At 36.1% G+C, this 21,592-nt stretch overlaps 1 protein-coding gene across 22 annotated transcripts in view; it reads left to right on the top strand.

Moving 5' to 3' along the window:
• picalma (phosphatidylinositol binding clathrin assembly protein a) overlaps window positions 1-21,592 on the top strand; it is a 46,395-nt gene that overhangs the window by 8,891 nt on the left and 15,912 nt on the right. For 9 of the 22 annotated variants that reach the window (XM_058788442.1, XM_058788441.1, XM_058788440.1 and 6 more), the window contains exons 3-15: window positions 6,604-6,746; window positions 7,412-7,487; window positions 10,458-10,560; window positions 10,641-10,734; window positions 10,902-11,013; window positions 13,691-13,797; window positions 13,895-13,936; window positions 15,295-15,380; window positions 16,123-16,246; window positions 16,378-16,517; window positions 17,993-18,090; window positions 19,607-19,759; window positions 21,243-21,326. In XM_058788442.1, the coding sequence (XP_058644425.1) occupies window positions 6,604-6,746; window positions 7,412-7,487; window positions 10,458-10,560; window positions 10,641-10,734; window positions 10,902-11,013; window positions 13,691-13,797; window positions 13,895-13,936; window positions 15,295-15,380; window positions 16,123-16,246; window positions 16,378-16,517; window positions 17,993-18,090; window positions 19,607-19,759; window positions 21,243-21,326 (1,362 nt within the window). Of the gene's footprint in view, window positions 1-6,603; window positions 6,747-7,411; window positions 7,488-10,457; window positions 10,561-10,640; window positions 10,735-10,901; window positions 11,014-13,690; window positions 13,798-13,894; window positions 13,937-15,294; window positions 15,381-16,122; window positions 16,247-16,377; window positions 16,518-17,992; window positions 18,091-19,606; window positions 19,760-21,242; window positions 21,583-21,592 lie in introns of those variants that run through there. The other 13 variants (XM_058788451.1, XM_058788457.1, XM_058788455.1 and 10 more) reach the window with 6 other exon arrangements.

The following is a 21,592-nucleotide window of genomic DNA, read 5'->3' as shown; positions in this document are numbered from 1 at the left end:
CTCTTGTTGCCTCCTGCCATTTCTGTACTTTAGGGATCAGAGAGTCTAGATATCTCCATCATCAGCTTGTTTTATGACTGAGGATTTTAAAGGATTCATGTCGAATCAGTTTCCTGTCATGAACTGTAGGAAGTTTGCAGCATCCTGTTGCTGACTCCACTCTGTTCTCCTGTCATTTAACAAAAGAAAATGTTATTTGAAGGCTCAGGACACATTACGCCGTAGTGATGCCATTAGGTCTTATAGTCCATTGTTGCTGCATGAACACCATCCATCTGTTTAGTTTTGTCAACAGAAGAAATTTTTGTTTCATGTTTTTCTTGCATACAACGCATTAATATATGACAGTATGCTGCCCCAACCCATCACTAGCTTTAAGATCAATGTCCCTTGACAATCAACAATTTTCCTGGTTATTGTTAACATTAGCCATGCTCTCATGGTAATGACACTTCCTATAAATTGCAAATGGGTCATTGACGATAAGGATGCCTGTTATCTTTAAGGGATTAGCTAGTTCATCCAAAAATGAAAATTCTTGTCATTAATTACTCACCCTCATGTCGTTCCAAACCCGTAAGACCTTTGTTCATCTTTGGAGCACAAATGAAGATATTTTTGATGAGATCCAAAAGCTTTCTGACCCATACAGCTACATAACTACCACGTTCAAGGCCCAGAAAGGTAGTAAAGACATCATTAGAATAGTCCATATGACAAATAGGGCTGTCAAAAAAAATTTGAATTTCGAATATTCTTCGAATTTAAAATAAAAATCCACATTCGAATGCAAAAATGCTGCATTCGAATTTTAGATGTTTCGTCAGGCAGCCTTATATGTGGCACACAAGATGCGATGACGATGTAGGTGTCGTTGCATTTTAATGCTTTTTTTAGTCTATCCAGTTGAACCCACTGGATGCGGCACTGCTCATTCAAAATATAGCGGGAAAAAAAGAACATCAGTGCGGAGATGATACTGTTTACGTCAAAACTGAAACCAAGCTGTTCACACAGATCGCATATTATCGCATTTTCCATAGGGACATCTATCACTGTTGCACTCGCGTCTCGCACGAGAGCCGCATGTTTAGAAAGCCATGTAAAAATAATGTAAGTTCAACTTTTAAAAAAACATGTCTCGACTTTATGGCGGTTTTTCTGCGTCCCACTGCATCTCATGTTTTTAAATGAAAAAAGTAGGCTACTATTTGTGATTGGTTTTTGGTATTAAACTATACATACTTGCATGATGCTTGTTGTTTCTAATTGGTTAAGCAATGTAATTAATTATATATGGTTTATAAACATAATGTTTAAAATAATGCACTTTTTTTCAAAGACAGTCTTTTTTTTTTTTTATTGTGTGCATTAGTATGGTGGTAATTTGCTCAATGCGCCCTCTTGTGGCCTCAGGAGAGAAGCCAAAAGCTTTTTTTTCCCCCTAACAGAAATTATGCCTTTTTAAATTCAAATATAATTCGAATTTAGTTTTTCAGCCAATTTGACAGCCCTAGTAACAACAGTCACTCCTTTTTTAATTTTATGAAACTACGAGAATACATTTTGTGCAAAGAAAACAAAAATGAGTTTATTCAACAATTTCTTCTTTTCCGTGTAAGTCTTCGATGCACATTGACAAGAGTACCATAAGGGTTTACAGGGCTTTATTCTGGTATTTACGTTTTTTTTTTTTTGTTTTTTTGTTTTTTTTACCAGACAACAAAAATACTTCCTGACATGTTCTAGATCCCTTAACTCTACCTCATACCTAAACACAACTACAGTGGGGAAAACAATTATTTGATCCCCTGCTGATTTTGTGCATTTGCCCACTGGCAAATAAATGGTCAGTCTATAATTTTAATGGTAGGTTTATTTGAACAGTAAGAGACAGAATAACAACAAAACAATACAGAAAAACCCATTTCCAAAAAGTTATAAATTGATTTGCATTTTAATGAGTGAAATAAGTATTTGACCCCTTCGCAAAACATGACTTAGTACTTGTTGGCAATCAAAATCGGGCGTTGCAGGATTTCAGTCCTTCACAGCGTGGTGTTACCAATTGTTTTCTTGGTGACTATGGTCCCAGCTGCCTTGAGATCATTGACAAGATCCTCCCGTGTAGTTCTGGGCTGATTCCTCACCGTTCTCATGATCATTGAAGCTCTACGAGGTGAGATCTTGCATGGAGCCCCAGACCGAGGGAGATTTACAGTTATTTCGTGTTTCTTCCATTTGTGAATAAATCGCACCAGCTGTTGTCACCTTCCCACCAAGCTGCTTGGCGATGGTCTTGTAGCCCATTCCAGCCTTGTGTAGGTCTACAATCTTGTCCCTGACATCCTTAGACAGCTCTTTGGTCTTGGCCATGGTGGAGAGTTTGGAATCTGATTGAATTATTGCTTCTGTGGACAGGTGTCTTTTATACAGGTAACAAACTGAGATTAGGAGCCTTCCCTTTAAGAGAGTGCTCTTAATCTCAGCTCCTTAACTGTATAAAAGACACCTGGGAGCCAGAAATCTTGCTGATTGATAGGGGATCAAATACTTATTTCACTCATTAAAATGCAAATCAGTTTATAACTTTTTTTCAAATGCGTTTTTTCTGGATTTTTTTTTGTTGTTATTCTGTCTCTCACTGTTCAAATAAACCTACCATTAAAATATAGACGGATCATTTCTTTGTCAGTGGGCAAACGTACAAAATCAGCAGGGGATCAAATATTTTTTTTCCCCACTGTATACAATGACTACCTTACTTACTATCAAAAAGCAGTAATTAGGAGTTTATTAAGGGTAAGCTCTTAGTTAGTGAATGTGTTGCCAAATTACATTTGGACAAAATGAGTCATGTCATTGACCCAAATATATTATATAACCATGAGGAAATGGATATTTAGTGGTGTAGGTTTGCATATTTCCATCATAATCATTGGATGGGTGAATATTTTAGTCTAAATTAAACATCTTTCTCTATTAATGTTATAACATAACAGTGTCTTATTTGTGTGTTTACAAGCACAAATCATGTTTTGAAGGACTAGAAGGTGAAGATGATCATGATTTAGCCTACTCACCCATATGTTGTTTTACACCCATATGACTTTGTTTCTTCCAAAGGAAACATTTGTATAGCTTTTTATCCACATGAATTTACAGCTAAGAGGGGCTTGAGCTTTCAAGATTTAAAACAACTTAAGGTCCCACTTTATATTAGGTGGCCTTAACTACTATGTACTTACATTTAAATTAATCATTTGATACAATGCACTTATTGTGTACATACATGTTTTTACATTGTACTTATATTTTTAAAAATACCTATATGTACTTACATCTGTAATTAATTTCTGTAATTACATTTATAATTGCACTATTAACCCACCCTTAAACCTACCCATACCACCAAACCTGTCCCTAACCTTACCCGTATCCCACCTCAATAGCAGCAAAAGTGTTTTGCAATACAATATGAACACAATAGGTACATTGTACTTATTTTTTGATGTAAGTACATAGTAGTTAAGGCCACCTAATATAAAGTGTAACCCAACTTAAAAGTACACAATTTTTGCTCTATATTCCAAATCCAAAAGAGTTCAAGTGATGTATACAGGATTAGAATAACACGAGGGTGAGTAAATGAAGACCGTTTTCATTTGAGTGTACTATCTATTTAATATCAACCTATTCCTTCAACATTTTATAGAAGCAAATAAACTCAGTGTAATATTAGAACACTTCCAGTGAAATTTTTAGCATGTGACTACTTTGAATATTGCATAATTTACCCAACAGGCATTTCAAATCATGAGCATCAATGTCAGAGGAACGTGGATATTTTATTACTAAAATTTTGGTAAGGTTTTTTGCCTTCAAGTAGGTAAATGTCAGAAAGTTTGATGTTCAGGCAGAGCAGGTCACATAACTAATTTGTTTCTCATCACATGGTTGGATACACATGCATGTACACACTGCTGAACCATCAATCACATCTATCTCCACTCCAGGGAGAAAGAGATACACATTGGGTGGGTCTTGATTGGGAAAGAGTCCTACAGATCTCTCAGTGTAAATCCGTCAGTGTCCGGTTACCCTAGAGTAGGACGGTAACACCATTAAACGTCGTCTTCTGGCTTTGATCTTTCACTCGAGCCCCGTGGACGTGTGCGTTCACAGCGCCGTCATGCTTGGCGCAGGCGTTTTGTGTTGGCTCTGAAAAGTCTTTTGTTGTCACGTGGCCAAGCCTTTGTGCAGGTTTAAATGGTGGATGTTATCTGTAAAAGAGAGGGCATTCTGTAGACCACCCATGCTCACTGTGCAGCATATTTTCACATCCCCACTTCAAAAGGTCATGTATGCACTAATATTGGGCGGCAATTTGTTGGCGAGTGTGTAATTACTCTTGTGCCTTTGAAGGGGGTTGTAACGATGAGTGGCTTTTTCCATTTCATTTAAGGAGGTCTAGAAGTGGTTTCTCCGTCATTTGAATCCAGAAAACTTCATGATGATATAATCCCATTCGGATCTGATTCCCACTGGAGAGAGGCAGCGGTGTCCTCCCTCGCTGTCTGTGGGAGGCTTCATGAATGGCATGATAAGCTGCGGCCCTGAATGAGTCTCACAGTGTCAGTGGTGTAGAGAAGGCCTTGAGGGATCCCGCTCTCGCTCTCAGAGCGCAGATGGCTGTGGAGTCCAGCCAAAGAACTAATAAAGCACAGGATATCAATGCATGTCTCTCACTCACACCATGTCAGCGCTGTCTGAATGCTAACACACTGAGCGGAGGCACCTTAAAATCACACACCATCCAGCGTTAGACGGTTCTCTGGAAACAGTGGGTTTTTTTCAGTAAATAGGTTAACCGACTTTTATAACGTCTCAACATTGGAAACTGTGGCAGGAGGTTACAGAAGTTTCACACTGCATAAAGTTATATATATATATATATATATATATATATATATATATATATATATATATATATATGTATATATGTATATATGTGTGTGTATATGTATTTTTTATATATATTCTCATAAATTGTCTTGTCAGTTTAGTCAATATTTTGTTGTATTGATACTTTTTTAATGGCCTAATAACAATTAAATAATTATTGTAAACTTGTAAACTAAAAGTCGTAGTTGATACTGTGCAAAATTATAAAGTTGGGGGAAAAAAAGAAGTCTTATTTCTGATGATTTATTGTAATTTTGTTCCTCAGTGAAACACTTTTCGAACCTTCATTTTGTTGAAGAGATGAACACTGCCAATCTGAACATTTGGACCAATGACCTTTTGTCACAATCGGTCTGTTTTGAGTAATTTGAGTAATAACTAATGTAATGAATAATAAAACTAATATTATCTACGTAATAGAGTACATGTATTTGCTGTCATTTAAAATTGTATTATGTACAATTTGATCAAATATACTGTAATAAGTAAAAACATAGCAAAAATATTACATTACTTTAATACATTACTATTTAAATGACTGTTTACAATTTTAATACATTTTAAAATGAAATTTATTCTTGTGATGGCAAAGCAAAATGTTCAGCAGCCATTACTCCAGTCTTCGGTGTCACATGATCCTTTTGAAATCATTCTAACATGCTGATTGGTGCTCAAGAAACATTTCCTATTGTTTTTAATGTTGAAAACAGTTGACCTGCTTAATATTTTTCAGAAAACTGTCATGCATTTATTTCAGGATTATTTGATGAATGGTTCAAAAAGAGCATCATTTATACATTTACAAAAGTAATATTTTGTAGCATGTCATTTTGACTACCATGTTCTAGGGATGCACGATATTGGATTTTTGCCGATATCCGATATTTTTCAACTCATTTTTGGCTGATACCGATATATTTCCTATTGTTTGGAAACAACACCAAGTCTCTCCTGTGCAGAAATTATAAGCAAATTATTTCAGTGTCAAATATTTTTAACAAGAACTTATTTGTTAGAATTAAATAAACAATAATAAAGTTATTTTACAATGACAGTACATTGAAGATTTGAAAATAACTATAAATAAACTATATATTAATCCCTGCATTTTTTCCCAGAAAGATGCAGTGATAACCTTAACATTTTATTTTAAGTTTTAACATTTTTAAATGGTCTAAAGCAAAAGAGTTGTAAAAATTCTAAAAAAAAAAATTTTAGAGCGGTTTTCAGGCAAAACTTTACTTCAAGAATGAGCCACACTGCTGATGCTGATGTGATCTAATTGCTAGCACACCCTGAGCACATGTGAGTTAATGTATTCTTCTTATCGACAAGACATATCGGCATAATTTTTCATATCGGGCCGATGCCGATATTTACATTTAAATCCATTATCGGCCTGATATTATTCCAATACTGGTCCGATAATATCGTGCATCCCTACCATGTTCTCTTTATATCAGTATAATCATCAGTTGACTACTAGTTAAGACAGCCTTTTGAGGGAGTCTCAACTGGAAGGATTCAAAAAAGGTTAACATACCAACACGAAGTTATTTAAGGCACAAATACAAAGGCTGTTGCGTGCTGACAGTTTGAATTATAAACACACTGACCTCCTTCAACTCTCTCTTACAGATCTGATCCAGTGCACCAACGAGATGAATGTGAACATCCCTCAGCTGGCCGACACGCTGTTCGAGCGCACCACCAACACCAGCTGGGTGGTCGTGTTCAAATCCCTCATCACCACACAGCACATTATGGTCTACGGCAATGAGGTCAGCTTCCCTACATACACACATGCTCTTGTACACTTTTTATAACTTTTAAAATGATTTTTATATATATATATATATATATATATATATATATATATATATATATATATATAAAATTTTGGATTTTATTTTTTATTTTGTTTTATTTATTGTAATTCTGTTTTACATCTTTATTTTTTGAAAATATCCTGACCACATTTAAACATCTTATTTTAATTGAAGAATATGCTGAGAAATGATTTATTTATTTATTTTTACTTTTATTTAAGTGTATTACGTTTTATTTTTCAAAATCAATACAAAAATCAGTTATCAGTTTTAATTTTTAAGCTTTACAACCTTATTCACCATTCACTTTGATTTTACTGAAAACATTGGCCAAGATTTATCTTTTATGTTCATGGAAGACAGTGAGTCAGATTTTAAATGAAATGAGTGTGAGTAATATAACCAAATTTACATTTTTTTTGGTGAACTAATCCTTTAACTCTATGTATTTTCAGCAGTGTTTAATCATGGTTTTGGTTAAGCTAAAGCAGTTAAACCGGCACATGTGCCACAGTCAGTCAATTTTACCCATGTGGCTTTGACAGTACTGTTTATTTGCATGGTGACTAACTTCAAAATAAATTGAAATCCAAACTCTTTGTTCCTCATGTTGACAGAGATTTGTACAATATCTGGCCTCCAGGAACACATTATTCAACCTCAGTAATTTTTTGGACAAAAGCGGGTTACAAGGTAGGTGCTTTCAGCCAGACACTTCATTAGTCATTCTGTTTTTCCAAACACATCCCAGCTGTGTCATCCATTTTCATGACTGTCCAAACCAAAGACAAATGCAGACATGATGAATATTTGAGGAGCTGATAGAACATGCACTGTGTTTTCACAGTTTTATCATTTTAATGTTAGTCATGGTCAGATGTGGTGTTGGAGGGTTTGGGCAGTAGAAGCATCTCTCTGTCTCTCTTGTCTGTCTGTCTCTGCTTCTCTCCCTGAATTCCCTTTTGGGACCTGTTCAGCAACATGGCCGACTTTCAGCTTAAATAAAGCACTAGTGGGTTTATTTACCCAAGGCTTTTCCCATGTTAACAAGCTGCCTGGCAGCCAGCACTCAAAGAAGACAGCAGGGGAATCAGCACAGTGAAACTCTCTAGTTTGGAGAGTCTTTCAAGAAGAACTCTGGGCCCGTTTTCTGAAAATGACTAGAACTTCCTGGCTCAGATTTTTTTTCCTGAGGCACCTTGCAGTACTTCACCTTTATCCTACTTTTTTAGTACTTTTCGTTATTGCTGGGTACTTTTTAGTACTTTTCTTTATTACAAACCATATATAATATAGCTGGGCAGTAAAATATACTTTATGTATCAATACATATTGAACATTATCAGAAGGCTTCAATTTGAACATCTGAATTGACAAAGTTTCTGTATTTTCATATTAAACAAGAATTAACATACTGTACAAATTGTCATTGCTGGGTAATATAGACATTATAATATATCTGGGAAAGAAGTACATGGAGAAAAAAAAAAGAAAAAATATGTATATGCATATACATACATACATACATACATACATATACAGGTGCTGGTCATATAATTAGAATATCATCAAAAAGTTGATTTATTTCAGTAATTCCATTCAAAAAGTTAAACTTGTATATTATATTCATTCATTACACACAGACTGATTTATTTCAAATGTTTATTTCTTTTAATTTTGATGATTAGAACTTACAGCTCATGAAAGTCAAAAATCAGTATCTCAAAATATTAGAATATTACTTAAGACCAATACAAAGAAAGGATTTTTAGAAATCTTGGCCAACTGAAAAGTATGAACATGAAAAGTATGAGCATGTACAGCACTCAATACTTAGTTGGGGCTCCTTTTGCCTGAATTACTGCAGCAATGCGGCATGGCATGGAGTCGATCAGTCTGTGGCACTGCTCAGGTGTTATGAGAGCCCAGGTTGCTCTGATAGTGGCCTTCAGTCTGGTGTCTCCCATCTTCCTCTTGACAATACCCCATAGATTCTCTATGGGGTTCAGGTCAGGTGAGTTTGCTGGCCAATCAAGCACAGTAACACTATGGTCATTGAACCAGCTTTTGGTACCTTTGGCAGTGTGGGCAGGTGCCAAGTCCTGCTGGAAAATTAAATCAGCATCTCCATAAAGCTTGTCAACAGAAGGAAGCGTGAAGTGCTCTAAAATTTCCTGGTAGATGGCTGCGTTGACTGTGGACTTCAGAAAACAAAGTGGACCAACACCAGCAGATGACATGGCAGCCCAAATCATCACTGACTGTGGAAACTTCACACTGGACTTCAAGCAACGTGGATTCTGTGCCTCTCCACTCTTCCTTCAGACTCTGGGACCTTGATTTCCAAATGAAATGTAAAATTTACTTTCATCTGAAAAGAGGACTTTGGACCACTGAGCAACAGTCCAGTTCTTTTTCTCCACAGCCCAGTTAAGATGCTTCTGACGTTGTCTCTGGTTCAGAAGTGGCTTGGTAGACCTTTTCCTGAAGACGTCTGAGCGTGGTGACTCTTGATGCACTGACTCCAGCTTCAGTCCTCTCCTTGTGAAGCTCTCACAAGTGTTTGAATCGGCTTTGCTTGACTGTATTCTCAAGCTTGCGGTCATCCCTGTTGCTTGTGCACCTTTTCCTACCCAAATTCCTCCTTCCAGTCAACTTTGCATTTAATATGCTTTGATACAGCACTCTGTAAACAGCCACACCTTTCAGTAATGACCTTCTGTGACTTACCCTCTTTGTGGAGGGTGTCAATGTTCGTCTTCTGGATCATTGCCAAGTCAGCAGTCTTCCCCATTATTGTGGTTTCAAAGAACAAGAGATACCCAGAATTTATACTGTAGGGATGGTCATTTATTCAAACTCAAATGTAAATATTCTAATATTTTGAGATACTGATTTTTGACTTTCATGAGCTGTAAGCTCTAATCATCAAAATTAAAAGAAATAAACATTTGAAATATATCAGTCTGTGTGTAATGAATGAATATAATATACAAGTTTCACTTTTGAATGGAATTAGTGAAATAAATCAACTTTTGTTGATATTCTAATTATATGACCAGTACCTATATGTGTGCATAAAACAAATAAAGATAAAATAAATCAATTTATAGAAAAATACAATTATTATTATTATTGCTCAATTTAATACAAGAAACTATACATTTTTATCTGTATTTAAATGTTTTAGTAAAAATATATAAGCATTTAAATTGCCATACAGGGACTTCTATTAACATTTTTGAGTCCAGGGATCAAACTCTGCTAGTATTTTTAACTACTGAGGATGAAATCGTATGACAAAAATATGTCTTGGTGCTCTCATATACACGTGATTATTGTAGAATATAATATACATATTTAAAATATGCTGTCCAGATAATTTGTTATACTTGTGTTTTATCTTTTCCATTTGAGCATATGTCTAGCAGCATAGACACAAATCTGAGGGGTTCTAGGCTGTCATGCATTGTACTAACACTGTGGAAACCGGATTTTAAAATGAGTCATAATAATTGTGCTCAAAATTCAACTAGTACATCAAAGACTCATGTTTTTAAATATCTAAAATCAGAACACAAGAATAGTCTGCTGTATGACTAAGTTCAACAACCCGAGGGTCACTGTGTACTCAAAAGACGACATGTTCTCTTTTGCGTGCAGGATACGACATGTCCACCTTCATCCGGAGGTACAGCCGCTACCTGAACGAAAAGGCAGTCTCATACAGACAAGTGGCTTTCGACTTCACGAAAGTAAAAAGAGGGTAAGTCCCTTTTCTAAAGGGATAGTTCAGCCAAAAATGAGAACTGTTCATTGAATTGGTTGTCTGTTTTGTTGTCAAAGGGCGGATGGCGTAATGAGAACTATGAACACAGAGAAGCTCCTAAAGACCATCCCTATCATCCAAAACCAGATGGATGCACTCCTCGACTTCAACGTGAGTTTATGATCACAACAGCTAGACTTAAAGTTCCGTTTGCACTTATGGCTTGATCTTTCTTCAGTGGTCTTTTCCACTTGTCTTTTTGTAATTGCATTGGTTTTCAGTTCTTGCAGCATAATCGTCTCAATCCAAATTGAGTTTGGCTTATTTTGTGTCGGCAGGTAAATGCCAACGAGCTCACAAATGGGGTCATTAATGCTGCATTCATGCTTCTGTTTAAAGACGCCATCCGTCTGTTCGCGGCCTACAATGAAGGGATCATCAACTTGCTTGGTGAGCTGTTATCCTACTTGAGCTTTCAAAACGTAAAGTGCGCTGTCCTACATATTGGCTTTTACCAGTTATCTCTACTGTTGGTTCCTCTTACAGAGACCTTTGTACTTAAAGTATCAGCCCACTCACTCATCAACAGCTGCATAGGACTCTGACCCTGACTCGTCACTCAGTTTTATGACAGCTTATTTAGCTGTAACTCATAAAACAAACCCTTCCTGTACATATCAATAGTCTCAGAATGTATTTTTGAGCCAAGTAAGGACAATGTCATTGTTCAGTGCAGTAAAACTAGCAATGCACTGAACAAATTTCAACTTGAAGTGATGATTAGCCAGAGAGCGTGATTTAAACTTGGTTATCCAGACCATGTGATATTGTCTTATCAATTTAAGACAACTGATATTGATCAGTTGTTGTTGAAAACTTGGATTTTTTTCATATTTATTCATTAAAAAAATATACTTCAGTAGACTAAGTTCTAAACCATAACAGTCCACTTTAAAGGGATAATTCACCCCAAAATGAAAATTTGATGTTTATCTGCTTACCCCAAGGGCATCCAAGATGTAGGTGACTTTGTTGAACACAAACGAAGATTTTTAACTCAAACCGTTGCAGTCTGTCAGTCATATAATGGCAGTCAATGGTACTCATGGCTTTGAGAGAGAAAAAAAAAACATACACGGACAAAACCAAATTAAACCATGCAGCTCATGACGATACATTGAGGTCTTTAGACACGAAACGATCAGTCTGTGCAAGAAACTGAACAGTATTTATATCGTTTTTTACCTCTGATCCACCGCCATGTCTAACTGTCCTGAGCGCGTCCACAACAGCTGGACGCATCGTCGTCTTGATTTACGGCGGATCGCAGATTTATAAGTGCATCACCGCCACCTATATTTCAAATGGACCATTGACACTTCTAATTAAATACCTATGTGTCATTAATGTTAACCAACAAAAGATGTTAAATAAATGTATACTTAAGTAAACCTACTGTATCTGAAAACAAGTTTAATTTGTATCTCTGCCAAAAAATGAAAATTTATTCCAGTTTTTCCCAAATTCAATCATTGATTTTCAAATTTCTCATAAGCTTAATTTATTTGGTATAAAGAGAGAAGAATTAATGACTATTTTTGTTTGAATACTACATAAAATAGCTACCAAAATAAATGTTGGTAACTGCAGTTTGACTAAAAGTAATGACTAAAAGTTGACAAAAATGCAATGACTTTGTCGACTAAAACTATGAAAGACTCGTATGACTAAAATGTGACTAAAGCCGGGCTCACACTGTGCGATTTTTTTTTTTTTTTTTTTTTTTAAATATATGAACGGCGGCAATACCGGCGTGCTTAAGAAGAATAGTGTATGTATTCATACACACGCACATGAAAACAGCGGCGCAACCAGTGTTTATATAAAAAAGAAACATATCAGATGAATTCCGTGAGCGGAGGACGAGAGCGCCGGAATTTATAGCTGATAGAATAATTCTCAAGCAATAATTCTGCTCATAGCTTGCCTTGAAAAACGGAGACAGATTGACATCCATCATAGGGGTAGTCACACTGCAGGACTGTTTGCCAAATCTTCTGACACTGCCAGAATTTCGTCGGAGGTGAAATTTGATCGCAACGGCCATTAATCGGCTGTCGGTGAACATGTCAAACCAGCGATCAAAGACTACGGATTTTAGCCTAGGATTATAGGAATCTTTTAGGATTTTCAAAATTTGTCCCAGACGACCAAATCGTGGCCAAAATCGCACAGTGGGAGCCGGGCTTAAGACTATTAAGCATTTTCATCTCAAGATAAAGACTAAAGGTCATTGCACACTGAGTCTGAAATTTTCGTCCGAAATTTTCAAACGTTAAAAAATAAATACGACCTCACTTTGTGTCAATCACGTTTACACACTGCCTCCGAAACTTTAGTCCGTCATAAAATTCGGATCAGGTTCGATTTTCTGCGTTTTCACATCCATAGCATGCATTTTGATAGGAAACGATGACGAATACGGAAAAATGCACATGAAGGACCTTAAGACTAAATCAAAAATGTCTACCAAAATTAACACTGCTGCAAAGAGGCTTGAGTTCGGTTCCATTCAGACTTAAAGGAATTTTGAAAAATTTTGTCGTCGTTTACTCACCCTCATGTCATTCTATACCTGTATAATTTTATTTAAATTTTTTTTTATTTTTTTTTTATGGTGAACACAAGACATTTTGAATAATTTTGAAAAACCAAACAGTTGTTGGTGCCCATGGACTTCCTCCTTATTCTTATTTTTGATATCTAAGCAGCAGAAATATGAGATTATCATCACAATTTAAATCGCTACCGCAGTATTAGTTAAAACAATTGAAATATGATATTTTTACCAAATCGAACAGCCCTACTTGGAGTGTTTGTGTTGGACGGCTCCGTTTATGGGCTGAGCTGCATCCGTTGGCTTCATTCAGTGGCTGCATGTTGGATGAGAGTTTCTGTGAGAGGCTGACATACTAGTGAGAGTGGCTTCGGGTCATGTTGTGACGACAGATGCCAAACATAACTCGACCTGGTGAAGTTGCAGAGCGAAAAGCAAGCCGCCCCTTAAAATGTGGTGGGAATGCAAAGCCATCTCAAAATCTGACTTCTTACCTTTTCCCATGTGTAGAGAAGTACTTTGACATGAAGAAAGCCCAGTGTAAAGAAGGCCTGGACATCTATAAGAAATTCCTCACTCGAATGACGAGAATCTCAGAGTTTCTCAAAGTGGCAGAGGTAAGACGGTTTAACCTGTGCAATGGGGCTTCCTGCTTATGTAATGAGCAAATACACATGTGATGCACATTAACCAGCTCTTTTCTGCTCATTACAGCAAGTGGGAATCGACCGAGGGGACATACCAGACCTGTCACAGGTGAGGGCAAAAATGTATTGGTCTTTTTTTTTTTTTTTTTTTTTTGAGGAAAAACTTACACTGACTGCTTTCCCTTCTGCCTATCAGCTACTTATCTATCACTCTGCCCTTATTTTGCAAGACATGGCTTGAGCTCCTCAGCCAAACTTGGCACGGCTGCATTAGATCCAAACAAGTGCAAGTTGTAGAACTCTCTATCCTGCATTTACTTAGAAATCTCAATACGTAACATGAGTTATAGGAAAAGTCATCAGAGAGTTCTAGAACTGCAACTAATTTGCTTGTGCAGTGAGGCTGCAAACCGCAGGCCTGCAGCGCTCGACGCATGCGGACATCTCTGCATGACACTGGTGGGGGAAGCTATTCTAACTGTCCTTAATGCTTGATTCATACAGCACATAAAGGTGTGATGCTGTGGGCAGCTTACAGGTTTAAGACAAAATTCAGGTCTAGGTTTAGGTCCGCTTTCATTTTCTTTTCAGCAATTAGCTTTTTACTTGTTTGTGTGTTAAGGAGACAGTGTTAACAAGGAAATTATTATTTTTGTTAAAGGATACCAGAATCATAAAATTACAGGGTACTGATTCCCCTCAAAATTCAGACAGAGTCATGCCTAGTTAATACGGGGTTTTGATTGGAAATCTTTTTATATAGGCTATTTTAACGAAGCCTTTTTTTTTTTTTTTTCACATAAAGCAATAGTTCTACATATTTTATGTTAAGTTTACAAGATTTTTGGGTTTGTTTTTATTCTTCTTAACATTTCTGTAGTTTCTTAAATACTCTGAAAACACCTCTGTTAAACGACCACCTTTATATTCTGTATCTTTCCTTATCTTTCCGTTTTCAGTTTACAGTTTGTGTAAGTACCTGCATCTCACTCTCTTCTCTCTGTGTTCAGAGCTTTTGGTTTGTACCTTTGCATGCTATCTGACTTTGCATGCTATCTGTGTTTTTGTACAGCACTGAATCTTCACTTAAGGGGACATTTTTTTGTCTGTAGTATGTTTTTAATAATTATTTCTTTGTGTTTATAGTATTTTATTAAGAAAAGCAGTCTTTTAGAAATTAGATTTTCAGTTCATTAAGAATTTGTGAACATTTTTTATATTTTTTGATAATATAATACGGACAGTGATTCTTTATTATTGTCAGTGAAGGGTTGTTCAGAGTAAAGTCACTGAGTATCATCCATGTTAAAAAAATATCACATCCTAAAACATTTAAGAGATTTTTAGAAGTATTTTTAAAGTAGTCAAAAGTGCCCCTAATTAAATCGGTCACCAATATATGTTGCGTGTGTATATTAGTGGTCTGTGTGTGTACTGCCCTGTAAGCTAATGTTTCCATACCTCCAGGCCCCCAGTAGCCTTCTGGATGCCCTTGAGCAGCATTTGGCTTCATTAGAGGGGAAAAAGGTCAAAGACTCCACGGCCGCCAGCAGGTACAGTGATTTTCAAGCAATTAATATTGAACTTTCTAGTATGTGAGGGGGTTGCTTTCCTCATGCTCTGCATTCAGTGTGTGCGACTTTTGGATGTGCTGAGCATGTGTGGGAGAGAGGGTTATTCAGGGAGTTTTGTGACAGTTTAAAAGTTTGGTGTAGCTTTTCCAAGTGAGGGGGGGGTTTTTTAATGCTTTTTTATTTTTTTGCTGCCATCTAGAAATCAACATTTCATATCTCAGTCATACTTTAAAGGCTATATTACTGCAATTTATATACAAAGATATTGTAGAAAGTACATTTCCGTGCCTCTTTTTTTGACCTGTTGTGTTTCTTTGAAGTTACATAATTCAGTTTTTCTTATGTTTATGTTTTAATCTACTTGAAGTATTGAATTTTGATCTGAGGGTGGTTTTAGGTGTTGTGAGTGTTTCATTTTCTAATTTTATTTAATGTTACAAATATTTCTAAAACAATCAGTGTACTGTGTTTAGACAAAGTGTAGGAGGAATGTACAGGAATCTGATGACTTGCAGTTTGGATGTAGGTTAAAAAAATGCAAACTTTGCTAACACTGACACTCTTTGCGGAAGTCCAGGGTCAAACTGCGTTCCTGTTGAGGAAGCAGTAAAAATGTGCTCTGTGCTCATGCTAGTAGCATTGATGTCTACAAATGCAACCCTACCGATTTCAACAGTGGCGTGTTTACTGTATCAGTTCTTCTGCCTGTCTTTCTACACAGAGCCAGTACGCTGTCCAATGCGGTGTCCTCTCTGGCCAACACGGGTATCTCTTTCACCAAAGTCGATGAGAGGGAGAAGCAGGCAGCTCTGGAGGAGGAGCAGGCTCGATTAAAAGCACTTAAGGTATGTCACGACCGTCTATGATAGAGTGGAAAGGTGTTTTTTTTTTTTTTTAGTTAAAAAGCTCATTAAATTGGATCATACCCAGTTAGCAATGTAATTAACAAGGTTATTCGATTTGATTTTTCCGTCAGGAGCAGCGTCTGAAGGAACTGTCCAAAAAGCCCTCCACATCCTCCACGACTGCTGCGTCTCCCGTTTCAACAGCGACGGGCACCATCAGTTCAACCCCAGCCATTGACCTGTTCTCCACACCTAGTAGCTTCAACAACAGGTAATAGTTTTATATATGTATTGTTCAAAGTTTGTGGTCGGTTTTTGAAAGAAATTCTATTATTTTTATTCATCAAAGACACATTAAATCGATCAAAAGTCATAGTAAAGACATTTATAATGTTACAAAAGATTACATTTCATCTAAATGCTGCTATTTTTTTTTTTAAATGTTCCGTTCATCAAAGAATCCTTGAAACAAAATCTAGCACTATTATTAGCAGCACTATTTTTTTTAACATTGATAATAATAGGAAATGTTTCTTCAGCATATCTGAATTAGTTCTGAAGGATCATGTGACACTTAAGAATGGAGTAATGGCTTCTGAAAATTCAGCTTTGCCGTCACAATAATTAATTACATTTTTAAATATATTCGAATAGAAAACTGTTATTTTCAATATTACTGTTTGGTGTACTTTTTTTATAAAATAATTGATATATTCCATTTTAAGTTGAAAAAAAGAATAAGTAAACATGCCACTCGTATTATAGAAAACCTTGTTTTATTCAGAGGTGTGTTTAACTGATTTGTTTAAAAAATGTATCACCTGAATGTATTTTAGAATTTGTGTCTAGTGTAGATCTGAAATGTCTTTTAGAACTGTTAATTGCATACCTTGTGTAATTTATTCTGAGATCGCCATGAAAATTGCCTTGATGCTGGCATGGCATTAAAAAGTGAATAAATAAATAACAAATCAAAATGCATCACATTATGGGATATTGTGAATGCCGTTTTATGTTGATTTTAAGTGGCAGCAAAGTTCAAATGCTTTTCAGCCAGTTAGGTTGTGTGGGCAGAACTAATTGCTCTATATTTGATGATTGATCCCACAGTCTCTCTATTCTGATGATACACGGCTGGTAGTGATTATTTTCCCAGTTGGTGCATGAGTGCACATGTGCAATCGTTTGGCATCAATCTTCAGCTTTTAGTGTTTTATTAGGGCTCTATGCTGGACGGCAAGTTAAACTCAGCGATTACGTTACAGGCGTATGTGATCTTTAATGATGTCGTCACCCAAGGAGTAACTGGGACATGCGTTATTAATGATGCTAAGGCGAGCATCATTATTACTATAATACTTGCGGTTAGGGTTTTGTTCAAATCATATTAATGTCCTGTTCTGAGACTGTGCGGCTTTGTGTATTTAAAAAAAAATAAATGAATAAAAAAAAGAGTTCAAAATCAGGCTCTGGTTCTCTTGTTTACACTAAAAGTGTGTGAATTCCTGCCTGGATAGGATTTGGCTGTGAAGAAGGTATTGATTGCATGTGAATTTCCCCCAACTGCCTAAGTCTCCACTTTAAGCACTTGAAATCAACGTGCCAAGTTTGTCTTTGCCATATAACTGAGAAATTCTTGGCCCTTAGACTGCCATTTTATGGAAGACATTAATGCAGTTCCTGTGTGTGTGTGTGTGTGTGTGTGTGTGTGTGTCTGTGTTTGTCTTGGTGCGTGTCTGGCTCCAGTACTTCGAAGGTGCCGAACGATCTTTTGGACCTGCAGCCTGCGTTCCAGCCCTCCCTGCCTCTCTCCACCGGCCTGCCTTTAGCCAACACATGGGGAGGTGAGCGGTCCACACCACAGGAACTCACAGATCTGCATTAATATGCATCTGATTGAATTAGAGCTTACATCAACACTATCTTCTCCTCTGTAATCAAAACTGAAGAAATGAAAGTTCCCACTTGAATTTTATCCATGATGCTGTCCATGTTCTTATTGCATGCATTTTATTTGTCTAAATAACATCTAATCTGTAAAGTCTGATAAATGAGTTTAAATTTTTATCTGAAAGTGCTGATAGGGTGATATTTAACGTGGTAGAACGGATATCATATTGTTTCCGATATTAGTCAGGCAGAACCATAAAAAGCCTGCAGCTTTCTGTGTTTATTGAATTATACTGCGTAATACACACTCAGCAATCTTCACAAATGTATTATTTGGAGTTTTAAGTACGCTACACACTGACTAACACCTGTCATGTCCTACCACTTTTAAAGTAATAACTTGCCTAAACATGATAATTCTGTAGTCATTTATTCATCCTTATGTCGTTCCAAGCTCGCATGAGTTTCATTCTTCTGTGGAACATGACATTTGCCACACTTCTTTATATAATTGAAGGAAATGAAAACTGGGGCTGTCATAATCCAAACTGATCCAAAAAAAAAAGCCTCGTAAAAGTGATCATTTCGACTTGTGGAACATATTCCAAGATTGGAACGACGGTTTGTGAGTAAATGATGACCGAATTGATTTTAGTGTGAACTAATCTTTTAAAATTAATTTAACATGTTCATAGTGAAAATGAAGAGGAGAGGTATACTGAGATGTTATACTTTTAAAAAAAAAAAAAAAAAAAATTATTTGACATCATTCTCTTAAAATAATAAAAAATATTTCTGATAAAATCTGAATTGCATCTTTTAAAGTTGTAAAAAAATATATTTTATAAAATGGCATGTGTATTATTATTATTATTATTATTATTATTATTTATTTATTTTTGTCTTCAGATCAGGTTATAGGTTACAGAACCTTTGGCACAGCTAGTAATTTTTTTCAAAGTTGTACAATAAAAGCAAATTATTTACAGCAATAATACATAATATTTTGTGTATACATCTTATTTTGTACAACTTTAAAGCTTAGTAATAACACTTACTAATTACTAATAATAGTAATATATTTAATTGTTTATAAAATAAATATTAAATTTATACATTTTAGATTTATTTTGGAACTTTAAAGCTTTATATCAGATTGAAGTTCTACTGAAATGTAGGCATAGCCAGTCAAATACATTTTTATGAATTCTAATATTAGACATGATTCAAAGAATCATTCGTATCCATTTAGCTTAGATGCATGATTTGTTACATATTCATTTACATTCCATGTCGGATGTCTCATTCAGTCTTGTGCAATGGTAGTTTATTTATATCTGAAAGCCTCTTGAGTCTAGACCAAACAGACTCCACCTCATTTATCTGTTCGTCTGTGTTTGCATGCTTTCTCTGTCTCTCTCTAACCTTTTCCTGTTATTTTCTGTTTCTGTCTTGTCTTTGGCCGTGTAGATCCTTTCACGTCTACAGAGGCTGTTGATGACTCCATTCCAAACTTAAATCCTTTCCTTACAAAACCAGTTGTTGATCCTGTCCATCTGCCTGTTGTGTCTTCAGATGCTGTTAGTTTTTCCTCTAGGACACCCAGTCATGAAATGTTTGGTGGTAAACGGCTGTTCTTTTCTCTCATGCAGTGCACTGTTTGCTTTCTTTTGCCTGCTGCGTGCCGGTCTGTTTTCCCTCCACTCTCATTTTTGTCCTGAATGCTCCACCGCATCAAGTGTACAAAGACCCGCTGGGCAGAAGCGGCGTGACCCGAGTAACCCTTAAAGTATCTTATACGTGTGTCTCAAGTTCATACTGGCTGTGTACTCAAAACCTAGGAAGCTGCCTACCTAGACAGTATTTTTTGACAGTGTCTAACTCAAAAGCTCAAATGCTCTGGTAATGCCCAAAAATGCTGTCTGCGTAGGCAACTCAAAATAGAATACTAGCCTACTGCATAATGCACAGTATAGCCTGGAAAAACACGCATGTTAAAAAAATAAATTAATTGAATAATACTTATATTTTAATTCATTAAATAGCATTTGAAAGAGTTTGTTATACAGCAGAAAATATTTTATACAGAATTATTAGTAATTCTTAGTAACGTTACCGTACTTCAAAATTTAAGGCATTAATATGTACTTTATAAGTGCTAATTAACAGCCAATATGCAAGTAATATGCATGCTAATAACAACTAGTTAATAGTTAGAATTGGTTCCTGAACTAAAGAGATTGTATTACATGCTTTAAGGCATTGTATGCATTTTTGAATCTGAACTACTGCTTGATTATTGGATAAAATAAAATGGTATCTGTAATTGAAATACCTAAACAAATAAACTTTTAAACAATCTAATCGTGAGTATAGAAACAAATTCAATTGTGGCAGTTTCATCAAAAATTACTTCCTATTCTTTTGTCACATTGGAAACACAAGGTCAGGTTGAGCACACTGCATTGTGGGATACAGTGATCCTTGAATCTGTCATACTATGCAATATAAATGTAAAAAGTATGGTAGTATGCTATTCTGAACACACCCTAGGTTTTGAAACACTGTGTGTTGTGTTTTGTTTGTGCCTTTTCTATGATTGTGTAAAAGCAATAAAGGAAGTCTAGCTTCTGTGAGTTTGTTCTACACCAGGGACTTTATTTATTATGTTCTCAGAGCGAACAATAACATATTTGAGAGAGTGACAGACAGATGGTTTGTTGCTACTGTAAAGAGCGTTTGTACAGCTGTATTATGGTGAGTTGGCTTTTATGGAGGAGTAATGTTGGTCTAATATCAATACATGAGTGTGATCAAGAGTGAGAATGGCTGTTATCAAGTGCAAATTAACTGCTTAAAAATACACATACCCTATTTGAGTTTGGTGGTCCTTTTTTACCCACACTAAACCTCAATTAATTGTTTTTGGTGGTTTTCTGAAGGTCTGTACAATGGTCTTTGGACCACCTTTCTCAAAAATTTGCTTGGTTGTGCTTTGCTGCCTTTCTTGGATTTTCCTTTTACCCTTTTTTTCAGTTTTCCCATCCTTAGAGTGTCAAGTTTTAAAGTTTTTCCCAAATGTCAATTTCATTTCTTGGTTCTCCAGATAATTACAATCCCTTTATTGATTCGAGCTGTTCCGTTGCATCACCCGTCGAGCCCTCTGCTCGGATGGGCTGCTTCCTCTCAGGTACAGATGTCCCAGTGCGATGTATGTTTTCTGACCTCAGGAAACATAATGGCGTTACCCCGTGGTTTCCCCTCTAAGTGCTTTTCACCCCAAATTATTCTTAGTACCTTTTATTTTTTTAAGTTTATTTTCTTTTAATTCCACCCTTGACTTACTTGAATTTAGAGTATGCAGGCTTTATATCCCCCTCGCTATTGTTTTTATTAATTTTGTCTCTCTTCACTAATTTTCTTGTTTCTGGTTTCCTGTGCTTTTGTTTCTTGGCC

This window comes from Onychostoma macrolepis, chromosome 10, assembly GCF_012432095.1.
Source record: "Onychostoma macrolepis isolate SWU-2019 chromosome 10, ASM1243209v1, whole genome shotgun sequence".
In the NCBI taxonomy this organism is placed as follows: domain Eukaryota; kingdom Metazoa; phylum Chordata; class Actinopteri; order Cypriniformes; family Cyprinidae; genus Onychostoma; species Onychostoma macrolepis.
This window is presented reverse-complemented; position numbering and strand designations above follow the sequence as displayed.